This window comes from Crinia signifera, chromosome 1, assembly GCF_055691185.1.
Source record: "Crinia signifera chromosome 1, ASM5569118v1, whole genome shotgun sequence".
NCBI lineage: Eukaryota > Metazoa > Chordata > Amphibia > Anura > Myobatrachidae > Crinia > Crinia signifera.
Genome location: NC_139217.1, coordinates 114,541,164 through 114,556,432, shown reverse-complemented (window position 1 = coordinate 114,556,432; position 15,269 = coordinate 114,541,164). Strand labels below are relative to the sequence as shown.

The window sequence follows — 15,269 nt, the reverse complement described above, 5'->3', positions numbered from 1 at the left end:
GTGTAAATTGCAACAATTTTACTAATTTAAAAGGTTTTTGATACAATCAAGCATCATACCAGTCTGCAGTCTTCTGCAGTGTATTATCATCTTATTGGTATCAGATATGGACCCTGGACCCCAATCTTTGTGTACCGGACTCTTAGTCCATCCTGCAAATAAGTGGGTGGGCGGTCTCTTTAACTGAAACAGACTTGGGTGATCTCTCAGCTGCTGTACACTGCCATCTACCACAGGAGACGGTACCTGTTCCGCTGACCCTCTCGCAATATTAACACTTTTTCCCTGGCTCCATCATCACTGACAAGGTTCGGCCATTCAAAAATGGCTGTGGGCTCTGGACGCTGCTGATTGGTTTCACCATCTACCAGAAGTGCTGGAACTTTCGCAGAGGCATAAGGGTGGCCAGTACCACATGGTACATACCTGGACTTTAAATATAGACTTTTACATGCATTATGAGAGATTTTGTCCAACTACCTCTCTTTTTCCCCAACTTTAAACCACATACCTGTCTGAGATACTTTTCCGAGTTTGTTTATCCTGATTAATGTTTAGTATGAATTTACAGCAGCTGCACATCTTCTGTCTATACCATTGCCATTACTTAATCAAGACATAGGTACTTTGAGACACTTTCTATTATTATATTAAATTTCAATACAGTAACTGCGAATTCCTATGCATCACCTACATTAGCAGTAACTATCACTCCACTACTTGCTACACACCTGATCCACAGTTGTTTAATATATGAACCATTTACCATTATTTGTTTAACTATTATACAGTTTCAACTTATTACTTAATTAAATTGGTACTTGTTTCCTAGCACGGCGGCAGCGATAAAAATTGTATCCATCGGGTCCTAAAAAATCGCGCTGATCGCATCGCATGCAACCAATTCGCATGCGATGCGATCAACGCGATTGACGCGATTTTTACATTGGAACCAATGTAAAATGGTCCGAGACCCGATTCTACATTGGCCCCAATGTTAAATGCCCCCAGACCTTAAATTTCATTGTATCCCCACCCTGATGGGTCAAATGCCCCCCCCCCCCCCCATTGTTAACGCCACCCCACGATGAACGCCAACCCGAAGCATGGCGAGCGCAGTGAGCCCGGGAGGGGCGGCGGTACGCATCCTCCGACCTTTTCTTACCCCCACTATCCACGTCGGCGTGGAGTTGACTTTATATAGTGTGGTGAGCGCAGCGAACCATCGAGCCCAAAAGCGTGGCGAGCGGCCACGCATTACTTCACAGGTATTACGCGTCCTCTCGCGGCGCTCGCTGCGCTCGCCACACTATATAAAATCAACTCCACGCCGACGTGGATAGTGGGGGTATGAAAAGGTCGGAGGACGCGTACCGCCCCTCGTGGGCTTGCTGCACTCGCCACGCTTTGGGTTGGTGTTCATCGTGGGGTGTCGTTAACAATGGAGGAGCATTAGACATACAAATTACCCATCAGGGTGGGTATAAAATCAAAAATCGGGTCCATTGGGTCATTTAACATTGTTCCCTATGTAAAATCAGGTCCATCGCATCGGTCGCATTGTATGCCATTATAATGGCATACAATGGACCCGATTTTACATAGGAATTTAACATTGAATACAATGCATTCAATGTTAAATCGTGTCAGTCGCGTCGCATACCTTAAGTTAAGGCATGCGATGGACGCGATTTTTTAATTGTCGGAAAAAGGCTAAAAATAGCCCAAAAATCACATCGGTCGCGTCCATCGCATACCGTAACTTAAGGTATGCGATGAACCACGACAGGCGCCGTGCTAGGAAGCAAGTACCATTAAATTATTACCTTTCTCTATTGTTATATATGGTTTGTTTAGACAAATGGGATCTTTTCTCTGTAATTACTCTTGGAATTTACATGTATTTATTTTATTTATTTATTAACAATTTCTTAGACAGCGCAGAAAGTCCTGTTGGTCATTTCTGGTGAGCTGTCTGTCCTATAAGGCAGTTACTTGATAACATCTATGCTGCATGGTGGACACTAGTATGCAGTGTGTATCACTAAAATGTTGTTTGCATTTGTTTCATTATTATAGATTAATATCTATAAATTAGAATGTGAATATTTGTTACTATTTAGTCATTACCACCAATGATCAAGGGGCCTGTTTAAAATAAACAAAATGAAAAGTGGTACAAAATAAATAGTTGCATTTTATCCTGTTATTCTGAAATGTCAGGACAGCCCTTGTGGTGGGTGGTCCCAGGGAGGAGATAACAAACATCATTTGCGTTACTTTTATACTGCCATTTTCCCAACACAGCCTATAACATGACAGTTGGAGTGCATATACACTTGTCTAAATCGGATGTGTCTGACATCCTATCCGGTGCACTTTCACGTTCGCATATGATCGGAGTTGGAGGTCGGACGAGATGCATATAAGATAAATCGTATGTACAGTCGTCAGTGGCACATCGTGGGTGCTTTTTAGCACCCGCGATGTATCGCATCCAATCCCCGGGTGGGGAAGTGCCATGCAAAAGAGGCGCTCTCCCCACACAGCAGCTGATGGCAGGTGGCGGGCAGCAGTAGAATTTTTGTTTTAAATTTTAAAAAAATGGTGGTCGCTGATTGGCTGAGAGACTTCTCCCAGCAGCCGTCTATTCTCTTGCCTCCTGCCTTCAACTCCCCGGGAGTTTTATTGCATGTAAAACTGGCACATCAAGTGCCAGATCCTATGTGAGCCTCCTGGGGAGCTGCCAGGGGAGTTGTGGGGAAATAGGGTCCGACCTGTACTTAGGATAAATCGGACAGGTGTATGGGCACCTTTAGGAGCTGATTGGCTGGACGTTTATCACTCTATCACACTCACAGTTATCTCTTTTTAAGGCTTAATACATCTGCCCCATGCATCGATCAGCATCACTGAGGTCAGCCCGATGCTGATTGTGAAGTTGTCAGGGAAGGGATTCCAGAGAACATGGACCCAGCCGAGGCAGCAGTGTAAACCAGCTTTTCTCCTTTCCTGCATGTAAGACACATAACCCCATCTAGAGATAGTGTTATATTTCTCAAAAAACATTACAGAAGCTTTACTTCTCTCATTTATATAAGTACTGTTCCTACACATCCACAGGAATGTGCAAGGAGACATGAAAAGGTAGAGAAATCAGTGATTTCTTCACAATATTCATTTAACTAAACAGAGAGAAAACGAAATAAGGTAGATAAATAATATCTCACAGCAAGGTTGGCATTCAAAGGGTTAATAAATGAGAGAGAGAGAGAGAGAGAGAGAGAGAGAGAGAGAGAGAGAGAGAGAGAGAGAGAGAGAGAGAGAGAGAGAGAGAGGGGGGAGATACTGTACTAGCTACTTCCTTTTACCACTTGTACACTTACACTTGGTAACGCACCTTTTATTGCAGCAGCACTGAGAGCACAGGGGCTGTAATATAAGTAATAGGATTTATTTAGTGAAAGCATGAACGAGTTACACTATGTGGCAATTATTAAACCATAAAATCATAATTACACTTGTTACTGTGAGCTGTATTTTGTTAACAGGCAATAAAGAGAGCTTGTATATACAGGATGCATAGCAGCAGCAAACCATACTACACACTTCCTAATTACATAATGAAAAATTTAGCATATACATTATTATAGAAATACAGCAATAAGCTGAGTGAAACTTACTGTTATATGAGAAGTGCCAGTCATTAGTGGATGTGTTATTCTAGCATTAAACAATTAGCTGTAACACATTATGCATTATGCCCTGAAACTGGGCTGTAATTGAGTTTCACTAACACCACAGCTCAGCGGGCTGTTTGCAGTCACTTAGGAGCAAACAGCCCCCAGTGTTTCTCACAGCATTCACCTAACCTTCATTATAATAACCAACTATTGTGCACAATGACTTAAAAGGCAATAGCATAATGAGGGCTATCAGTGCTATGTACATACATGAGAGAGGTGTGTCGCACAACACACATGGAAAACAAACACTGCTAGGAAGAGCAAACACAGCCATAGGAGCAGGGTAAATGCAGAGAGGAGAGTGTGGGAGCCAGCGTGGGGCTCCCCCTATACACATTACAGCCCGCAGACAATGCACTGACCAGCCCACTGCATTAGACTTTCTTCACATATGGATGGATGTTAGCATTTCTTAGATGGCAGCCAGAGGAGAGTTCCCAGAGGAGTAGCAGTGACCAATCCTTCTCTGCTTGCAGTCAGCAGCAGCCTCCTCCCACCCCCTGCATCTGCATACAAAATGAGGGAGACTTCTGTTAGGGAGCATCGGACCATCAGTCTGTGCCCAGCTCTGGTGCTGCAAGGTGCAGGGGAGCCAGAGAGTATACTAGCAGCAATCTGCATGTAGCCTGCGAGAGGCTGAGGCTGCCTTCCTCCATCCATCCAGCACCCACAGCCTGCAGTCAGCACAGGATCCCTAGCAGCAGCAGCCTGTCCCTGGTGATCCTGCCATCCTCACTTCGCTCACCATGTGCCACAGGTCCTGCTACTTCTTCCTCCTCGCCCTGCTGGCATCTGAATGCATGGACTCGGTGAGAGGCTTGTTCCCATTTGGGCAGCCTGAATTCTCCTACAAGAGGAGCAACTGCAAGCCAATCCCGGCCACCCTGTTACTGTGTCATGACATAGAGTACCCCAACATGCGGCTCCCCAACCTCTTGGGTCATGAGACCATGAAGGAAGTCTTGCAGCAGGCGTCCTCCTGGATCCCCCTCATCCAGAAGCAGTGCCACCGCGACACCAAGAAGTTCCTCTGCTCCCTCTTCGCCCCCGTCTGCATCGATGATTTGGATGAGACCATCAAGCCTTGCCGGTCCCTGTGCGAGCAGGTGAAGGACAGCTGCGCCCCGGTCATGTCTGCATTTGGCTTCCCCTGGCCGGACATGCTGGACTGCAGCCGCTTTCCACAGGACAATGACTTGTGCATCCCACCGGCCAGCAATGACTACATGGTGCCAGCCACCAGGGAAGGTAATCCATAGCTACTGCTGCTACTTGCATCCTCATATAGCATCACGTCTAGCTTGCTGTACTGTACATATTATATAAATACATTTATAGGGAGTGCTCATGCTACAGCCAAATGTACTAAGCATAAACATTTATAAAATGGAGAGTAATAAAGTACCAGCCAATCAGCTGCTAACTGCCATGTTACAGGCTGGGTTTGAAAAAAATGAGTTATTAGCTGGTACTTTATGTTGGTACTTTATCACTCTTCACTTTATCACTTTTCAAGGCTTAGTACATCTCACCCACAGTACTATGTGACTAACACATGCTATGCATAGACATGGTCATTGGTTGCACAGAGCTGGTGGCTCCTATGGTTGGCACTGGATTTAGATGAAATCCTGAACACTGGTCTCATTGGTCCGGAGCAGCTCACTGCAGCGACCTCAGCAGCTGTGGAGCTCTCTGTGCACATCTCCTTGCACCGTTTGCTATGTGACATACATGTTATGGGCGCATAGATCTCCACAGCTACCATGGTCGCTGTAGGGAGCTTGCCCGGCATTCCAAGTTTGAAATGTTCCCACCGTGCTGCTTCCATTCCCTATGCCCAAGTTCATGAGATGCGGATCAGGAAGGGGCTGTAACGCCTCCCTGCACCGTTGTGTGTCATACACAGAGCGTTCCTCTTTGGTACAGGTATCTGCAGGTAGTCAGTCCAGCATTCCGGAGTCCTGACTGTGCCGTCTTTCACCCAATCCCTTATAAGATTGTTTTAGCTATTATAATTGTAATTACATACCGAACCTTCTGTTTAACTGTTCTGTGTAAGAATATTGGAGCTTAAGAAGTTATTGCTGGAAGTTATGTGAACTTGGCTTTTATATAACTGTGCCTTCTTGTATGTTGCAACACAATTTTATTGGCATAGCCATAGAGTGTAATTATGTTAATGGTTACAACTCTAATTTAGGTCATGTGTGACCAACAAACAATGGGGACAAACCAGTGATACTGTTTTGTTGTCTGTTGCTCTAAGAGAAAACGTGTTCCTATGCCAAGTAGTGAGTTCTCTCCATGGGGCCCATTTATCATTTAATAGTTGTGGCTAATTCCCCAGTTAGCAGCAAATATTAATTATCCCCCGAATGTAAGACGGATGGACCGCAGCAGGAAACTCTGATCCCTGCTTTGATTTCTCTTGCCCCGTCGCCAGCCACATCCCCCCCAAAGGCTTCTATTGGAGATGCGATACTGGGCGATGTATCAATACCTGGCAACATCGCATCGGGTCCTTGGGCTAGCGCCACTCTGGGATGGCGATAGCCCTTGTAGCCTATGGGCTACACACGCACTGCCGGTGGGGCAGTGGGGTCGGCAGGGGGTCAGCACTAACAGTGCCCCCCCCCCCGACACCTGGCTAAGTGCATAACAGGTACGTGCTGGAAGGTAAATTCCAGCTATAGGCTCACATATTACAATGTGATCCTGCACGGTAATATCGTGCCCTGATCGCATTGTATATGCGTTACTCCTTAAATGGGCCCCCTGGACTGAGGTGGTTATTTTTTACTGAACAAAGAATATAAATTAGGAAAATATTTAAAATAAATTGCTGACCCTGTACTTCATGGAATACCATGAACATACAAGTTAAGCAATAGTGATAAAGAATACCATGAACATACAAGTTAAGCAATAGTTATAAAGGGGAAAGCAAGTGTCTGTGTTTGCTTCTCTTAATTTGAGAAGATAAATCTCTGTATGTTACATAGGTGCAGCAGAAAAGCATCCTGGTGCTTAGCGCCACCTGCTGTTATCCAGACATTCTGCACCTTCATGATCCCTTGTCTATTTACATTACAGCGCCAAAGGTTTGTGATGCCTGTAAAACCAGCCAGGAAGATGATAATGACATTGTAGAGAACCTCTGCAAAAATGACTTCGGTAAGAACACTCATAATAATATTGTATGTATTCCTTTTTACTGTGTGACTAACTGCTTATCAATTTAGTACTTAGCAGTGTGTAACTATAGGGTGCCATTGCCAGATTGGTTTTGTCAAGCTGGTATTTCGTGCTTTGCCTTATTATTAACACTTATTCATATTGCGCCAGCATACTATATAGCGCTTTTGGCCAACACAGTAATATTACAAGACTGTATTAGGAGACAGATAAATACTGATTTCTTAATTAGCTCCAGTAAACTGGCAATGCCACGGCTTATCAGGGATATTGTTTTACCTGCCTCAGGAAGGAGAAGCAAAATCCCAAAGCACAGCTCAGCTTTCCAGCAAAAACAGGGCTGCAGTGGCTGAAAACACACTGGTTTCACTGCAATTGTAAGTTTTCGGGAGAACGTGTGTTTAATTAGCAGATCCAAATTGGAATCCCTAATTTGCACCCAATGTTTTATCGGGGCTATAGATTGTAAGCTTGCAGCAGGGCCCTCTTACCTCCAAGTCTGTCTGTTGTTACCAAGTTTGATCACTTGTCTACAATTGTAAAGCTCAACGGAATTTGCTGCGCTATAAAAGAAACTATAAATAAATAAAATAAATAAATATTCCTGAGAGTGGTAGTTTAAAAGCATAAACAAATAGAATTGCCTGCTAAATAATTGAATATTAGAATCATAAATCTGCGTATTATATTTAAAGGTACGAAAAAGTTAGATGTTGAGTCTCATTTCCATTCACAAATAATTTTCTTGGATAGATTTGACAGACAATGACATTAATCTATGCTGAATTATTGATGGTAAAACCAATGAAGCAGCTTTCTGTTAGAAGAAACCCATTTTCTTAGCTTTCCATTGTAATTTGTTGTTGTAGCATGATTGACAGTCGGCGCACCTTGTTTGGATATAGTCGGTGAAACTTCCAATTAGGAGGTAGATGGGAGTTGACGTGAGGTTGGGGTATTTTATAAACAGCACTTTTAAGCTTTTCACTATGTCCTATAAAACAGGAAACAAAAGCTATTGCTAACATAAATCATCTACTTTTCAAACTAAGGATTGGGGGCACCCCCAAAATACACAGCCATAACCTTTACCGCTGCAGAGTTGATTAATGATGTTAGATGTTGATTAGTTGGATGCAAATGATAAAATATGTCTATGGTTGAGTTATAGTGTAGCCATAACTTATGTACAATTGTAGGGCTTGTAAGGAACAGCTTGGCCTTGGGTGTACAGGATATTAATCTTGACAAAATCAAAACAAGCTGGCATTTTAATACAGAAACACATACAAAGAAGAATTACAGCAACCGGCTAGTTTAAATACACAGACAATTACATTTCCATAGTAATGCTGTAATGGCATAAAACTAGCAGACAGGATTTCAGACTATGCAACAAATAGTTTAGTTTATGTTGTATTTTCTGGGAACTAAATTGAGAACTCGCTCTGTATTGTACACAGGCCGTAAAGGGATCGTTTTCAAAAGCTAGCAGCCACAGTCATACACAAAGACGTCAGATTATTTTACTGCCCCTTTCAATGTAGGCGTATTACTGGTCACTGAAATATAAAGCTGTCATATACATACATACAAAGTAATAAACTTGTACGGTAAAATGTTATTTCGCTAGCCAATTTTTAGTTATAACCAAAAGCATAAAAGTAGTTTCTTACCACTGTATGTTAATCGTTCTAGAAAAAAAATACAAATATCCCACATTTTGGAGAAATTAAGATTTAGAACGACTAATCGTCATGATTTGAGATTAAAAAACACAACTTCACACAAGTTCTGCACAATCTAATAGAAAGCCAACGCATTGTTCTCTGTTTGGAGATCAAGAGATTCTGCAGCAGCTGAAATGAAGGGTCATCCCCAGTTTATGAGTTTCAGACAGCTGAGCTAATGGACTGAGAGCTGAGCTAGTAAATATTTTCTTCTGTGTGTTTTAATATGTGTTGTGTTTTGCATTTCTCCACACTGGGTTCAATGTGTTTTAAAAACAGTGTACAGGGGTTTATTTTTAAATTAGAATTGCTGAAGCAAATGATTTAAATAGGATTTTACAGGTTTTTGCTGTATGTTAGTATAATTAGTATCTCAGCATTGTTTGGGCCAACAAGGGGTGGAGCGATCCAAAAAAGAAAGAAATTATTAATTAATATGCTAATTTTCAGCCTCAAAATAATAGGAGTGGCTTCTCTGGTCCTTTAACCTCATTCTCTTCAGATGTATAGGAAAGTGAATGGAGTCTGATGCTACCTAACACAGAGAGACACAGCTTATTTATTTATTTATTTATTTATTTATTTATTTACAGTTTCTTATATAGTGCAGCAGATTCCGTTGCGCTTTACAATTGGAAAAAACAGTGATTAAACAAATTGGGTATAAACAAACTTACATAGAGGTAGGAGGGCCCTGCTCGCAAGCTTACAATCTATAGATATAGCTTCCAATTTACTAATGGTGTGACCTTAAACAAAGTGGTACCAGGAGTTTTTTAGATTTGGGGGAGAATTAAATTAGTGGCAATTTTTTCAACAGTCCAAAAATCTTTACTTCTAGACAGTTTTTAGTCAAATTTACATTCGACTTATGCAATTAGAGAGACAATTTTTTTTCGAATGTCTGAAAATTCGGCACAGTCAGAAAATATGTCAGTTTTCGCTGATCCCCCCCCCCAAACTACCTTAGTTTTAGGTAAGGATGGAGTGATAGTCACAAAGCATTTCTGCTGCAGATCTGTAAAATAGTATAGCATATACATTGAAAGTTTCCAGACAGTTCCCAGTTCACATTTGCACCTCTATGTACTTTAGCTTTCTAGTTATACCTAAAGGTGCTGTCATGATATTACCGTATAGTTTATCATATTACTGTATATTGTTGTTTGAAGTTTAACTCATTAGTAATACGGTCCCAAATGACAACTGTTTATTGTATGAGACAGATATACATCCAGACCACAAGGCTGTACATTATGTAGAATAACTGTAGACTTGTCCCTAAAAAGCACTGTGGGGGCTAAGACATAAGGCTTTGACACAAAATGACTTTAATGCCCTTTGTGGTTTAAAAATGGAGCCACCTGCTGTAATTGTGTCAGGACCTGACAGTTTCATTAGCAGCACAACCTTCCCCATCTTGGCTTTTCTGAGTACTAATGGGCCTGTCTCTCTCAATCTTCTTCTCACCCATCTCTCCCCTCTCCTCCCCCTTTTTTGCCCTCATTAGCCTTGAAGATAAAAGTGAAGGAGATCGCCTACATCAATGGGGACACTAAAATTATCCCGGAGACAAAGAGCAAAACCATTTACAAACTAAATGGGGTAACAGAGAGGGATTTGAAGAAGACCGTGCTTTGGCTCAAAGATGGACTACAGTGTACCTGCGACGAGATGAATGACATCAATGCTCCTTATTTAGTGATGGGACAAAAACTCGGAGGGGAGCTGGTCATCACCTCTGTGAAGCGGTGGCAGAAAGGCCAACGGGAGTTTAAAAGGATCTCTCGCAGTATCCGCAAGCTGCAGTGCTAGTTCTTCCATTAATTAACTCTTTCAGCACTGGGGCTACTCTTTTGCACCTTTCTCCCTTATTTGGGAATCCATCCTTTCTGAAATATAACAAAAAAAAAAGGCTGGGGTGATGGCTTTTATGATTATTATTATTATTTTTATTATTATTGAAAAAAAACTTGTAAATATTATGAAAACAAAAAATCCAAATATTTTTATGATGGCCAAGAATTAAAATCTAGAAAAGTATTTACTAGATGCACACTCATTGACTGTTCATAATTATTTTATTTTTTTTGCTTTAACTGGAGACAGGATTTTTAGTTTGTTGGAGGCAATTACAATGGCGACATTTCTAAAGTCATGAGTTTGACAAGTGTACTTTAAAACAAATATATATATATTAACAGTTCTTTTTGTATTTTTTATACTGACAACTGTTTAGTACTAAAACAAAAGACATTGGGTGATCATTTTATACCTGGGGTTATGTGCAGGAATGAGTACTGGATGTTATCTATGTTTATAAATTAAACATTATATCACCGTGCAAGTGGAATATGACAATAATTGGCAAACTGCTTTATGAAGGGTAAATGTGCATACACACTGTACAATTTTTTGGACAAATTTCGTTGAAAGAAATTTCCCTTGAACCCAGTGTCCTGGACGAAAGATGTTGATGAAATATATTGACGACAGACGAAAGACGAAAGATCTAGCTACAGTTTATATCTTCGAAAGATATCCAAATTGAGCTGCATGCACAGTTGATGAACAACTGGCGGGTATGCGCATCATCATTCGTCTTTCGTCGCAAACGCACTGAAAGTTATTTTGACCAATATCATTCAGAATGGCCGAAATTAACTAAATTGGTCAAAAAAGTTGGTCAAAAAAATTGTACAGTGTGTATACACCTTACGTAATATCACACAGTACTGATTTCGTTTTCTTATACATTAACATGAAAAAAGAACATGAAGAAATCTCATTAGGTTGCAGTGAGATAAAAACTCTTTCCATTGATAACTTTGGAAAAGTATATCTGCACATGAGGATGTTGCCCAGATAAAATGGTAGTGGCCAAGAACATTAGATTTGTGTGTATTAACGTTCCCATACACTTGTCCGGTTTGTCTGAGCCACAAGTTGGACCCGATTTACCTTGAACTTCCAGGCAGCTCCCCGGGAGTCCTCACATCTGATTTGGCACTAGATGTGCCAATTTTTTTATGTGCCGTTGGAGTTTAATGTAATTGTATGCAATACATCGATGTGCCACTAATGGGTCCGATTCCAATTTATTCTTGGGGCAGCAGGTTAAATCTCTGGATCCCATCCGATGGTGATGGAACCCCGCATCGGATCGGAAGTGAAATAACTATGATTTGGCCTGTTTTCACCCGATTTCTTTGCCCCACCCATGCTTAGTATCCAACTCTCTATGAGTAGCAATGGTGGCTACTAAAACACCGGAGCAATTTAACATTGTCCCAGTGCAGGTGCAGCCAATAGGGAGCTGATTCCACTTGGCAGTGGTTAGTGTGCAACCTGGAACTCCTTCCCATCGGAAACCGCAGGAGTCTAGGAATCAACCCCAATATGAAAACGGCATAGGTTTCTGACTTAAAGTTCTGAAAACCTTGTATTTTTGGAGCTTGATGAACTACTGTAAGTTCCCCATATTAAGGCCACATCGGTTCTGTCACATGGGGACTGAAAAGCAAGAAGGAGATAAATGTGAAATCTTCTGTATTACCTCCATAATGAATGGCCCAATGCTTTATTTCTACAAAAGTAAGTGCAAATGTTAATTTTCACCTACTTTTGTAGAAATTATTATAATACACAATCACATGTTTTACCGCTGCAGTCACCAGCATTGCATAATAAAGTACAGTCACAACAATTGACCGGAGCTGTCACCGTAGCCCTAAATGTCCCCCAATACCGCCTTGCCTGCACCTATTTACCGTATACCAATTTGACACATCTTCATCTTTGCGATCATTTAAAGAAAAGATCATTATAAAAATATTTTTATAAAAAGAATGGAATCATTTGGCAAATGGTTTAAATAGTTTAGTTTAAAATTTGACATTTGAAATTTCAGCTGAAACAGTTTTTAAATGATTTTATTATTATAATTATTTTATAATCAGTTACATAAATCATCAGATAGATATTTAACTAATCCGGAAATGTAACTATATATTTCAGAGAAATTGTAATTGGCGATAACCACAACATGTTGTTTAGTTAGATTTGCAGTGTAAAAACGAAGCAGCCAGTATTTACCCTGCACAGAAACAAAATAACTCAGCCAAATCTAACTCTCTCTGCCCGTTACATCTGCCCCACATTCAGTGCACATGAATCTGCCCATTTTGAGAACAAATTTTCCCTGCAATCAGGTCTGAATTAGGCCCCATATACCCCAAAATGGCTGATAGCAATGGTAAATTCTTGTTTGCAGTCTTAAACCAAACAAGATGACTGAGTGCTATACAATCAAACTGACCAGAGCATGTTCAGGCATGTTGATGATAGCTGTTAGGTTGTGTGTGTGTGAGATCTTTAGCCAAACTTGATTACAGCTACTTGTAGAATCACCAAGAAAATTCCTAGGCCCAAAGCAGCTGCATTTAACCCCTTGAGTGGTGGGTTTTGCTGAGGCAGGACAAACCTGCCCCAACAAAACCCACCACAGGAAGTTGGAAGCCGCCCCACCCTCACCTCTGCTCCGGCGTTAGTACGCCGGAGCTTCCCTCCCACCGCTGTCCCTGCTGCCTTAGCCGGCCGCCTGTCACATTCAGCAGTGATGTCAGCTGCAGGCTGGGGGATGTTCGCGGTGGCTCGCGAGGACTCGGGTGCCTGAGCGCTCCCGAGCCGGGCCGAACATACCCGAGCCTGCCGCCAACGTCACTGTAAAATGAGTAACGGCTGGCTGGCGGGCGGGTCAGGTGAGATCCGGAGCAAAGGTGATTTGGGGAATGTCAAGATTGTGACGGGGTTGGGCTCTAGAGGAGCTGCGCCAGTGGTGCACACCTGAACACTACTGGTGCACACCTTTTGTATAATAGTGGTATGCCTGGAAATGTTCCGGGACAGCCCGCTGCGGCAGCGCAGCTGAGCCTGGAAAATTTCCGGGCATACCACTCAAGGGGTTAATCAGGGCCATAACTAGGACTGAGCGAGAGGGGCAGCTGCTCAGGGCACAAAGTGTAAGGGGGCATAGAGAGTGTGTATTTTGAGCTAATTTTATAAAAATTCATAGCTTAGTTAGCTGCAAATTTACATCTTCCCACAGAAATGGGTTATCAACCCCACCTAATCAACATTATGGCACACCCAAGGTGAGACCACCACCCGTTTGGCACCCATGCTTCAACAACCAAGCGCCTGCATGTCCACGGATTGGCCCATATATGACCAGACGGTTATCATCTTAGGTTAAAGCATAGCCGGATAGAGCTATGCCTCAATAGCCATTAACTTTAATATAAAGTAAGATCAATTTCTATTGAAATAAAAAGATTTTTCACTTTTCAGAGGATTTTCTTTTACACTGCACTGAGACTTTTTGTCATATCAGTTATACCATACTGGAACAAAAAGTTCTAAACTGCTCTAATAATATTGTAAATACAGTAGTTTAGAACAGTATAAGTTATGTATATAAACTGTAATCTTCCCTCTTTAATTATTTTATATTGTATATACAGTGATTATTGGTCAAACAATTTAGTATTAGCTAGATCAGCGGTTCTCAAACTGTGGGTCCTGACCCCAAAGTGGGTCCCAACCTTCTCAGCATGGGGTCTTAACTCCATGTTACTGACCATCAGGCTGATGACTTTTCTAATTTCAGTCAGTGATTCAAGGAGTCTGAATAGTCTGTTGAATTGTCTGTTATTTCAGACTCCTCATCTTATTGTGCCTCTACAATGCTGCCATGCATGTGCTGCCTCCTGACCACACATGTGATGTGATGGCCTACTGCAGCAACTTGCTGGGGTCCTGTCATTATATGTATTGTCTGACGGGGCCACAGAGCAAAATAATTTGAGGACCCCATAGCTAGATAATATAATAAAAAGTATTGCTATTGCTGATACTTAGTTTACTGATTCTGTAAACATTCTTTGTGACCCTTTACATTGCAATGCCGGGTCGGACCCGGTATCTCGATCTCAGATCGGACCTGGCACCAACTCTTATACAGAGGGCAAGCCAGATTTAACCCTTCTTATAACCTGGGCCGAATTGCCTGTTTGGTCGACCCGGGTTATAAGCTTTGATGCTTTCACACCGCACCTCAACCCAGGTCGTCACGTCACCAACCCAGCAATTACCCGGGTCCGAGTTGCGGCGTGAAAGGGGTATTACTTTACACTTATTTAAACAAAATTCTCCTGTGACTGCACATTCTCAGCCCATGATGTGTGAGTATCATAACTCCTCCTACACAGTCTTAAAACCCCTCTGATATTATCATTATTAGACATGACTGTGGTACAGTAACTTACTTGTTACAATGCATCCATAAGCCTGTAAAGGAATATATAGTTGTAAGGTTATTTTTCTGTCTGTCTTCTATATTACACCCATATTGGTTGTCAAAAAGAGATCATGGGTTTCCTTGGAATATTGTTAGGAAGTGGCATAGATTTATGTGTACATTACATTTTCTGATTTCCAAACTGGGAATTCAATACCTGCAACACGTGTGTTTTCATTATGTTCTTTGTGAACTTTGTTTCTGGGAAATTCTTTGTTGTCCATTTGTTGCTATCAC

The 15,269-nt window shown here is 41.7% G+C and overlaps 1 protein-coding gene across 1 annotated transcript; it reads left to right on the top strand.

Annotated features, from left to right (window-relative positions):
- The first annotated feature begins 3,978 nt into the window (after positions 1 to 3,978).
- Positions 3,979 to 11,532, top strand: SFRP2 (secreted frizzled related protein 2). Its single transcript, XM_083171948.1, has 3 exons — positions 3,979 to 4,994; positions 6,843 to 6,923; positions 10,185 to 11,532. Exons 1-3 carry the CDS (start codon positions 4,493 to 4,495, stop codon positions 10,487 to 10,489), a joined length of 888 nt encoding a protein of 295 aa, XP_083028074.1. The 5' UTR covers positions 3,979 to 4,492; the 3' UTR covers positions 10,490 to 11,532.
- Positions 11,533 to 15,269: the final 3,737 nt, after the last annotated feature.

Bases quoted from the DNA above. Each gene is read 5' to 3' on its own strand.
- SFRP2 (XM_083171948.1), top strand. From the start codon at position 4,493: ATGTGCCACAGGTCCTGCTACTTCTTCCTCCTCGCCCTGCTGGCATCT. The intron at 4,995-6,842 runs GTAATCCATAGC...TTTACATTACAG, and splicing joins GGTGCCAGCCACCAGGGAAG to CGCCAAAGGTTTGTGATGCC. The intron at 6,924-10,184 runs GTAAGAACACTC...TGCCCTCATTAG, and splicing joins CCTCTGCAAAAATGACTTCG to CCTTGAAGATAAAAGTGAAG.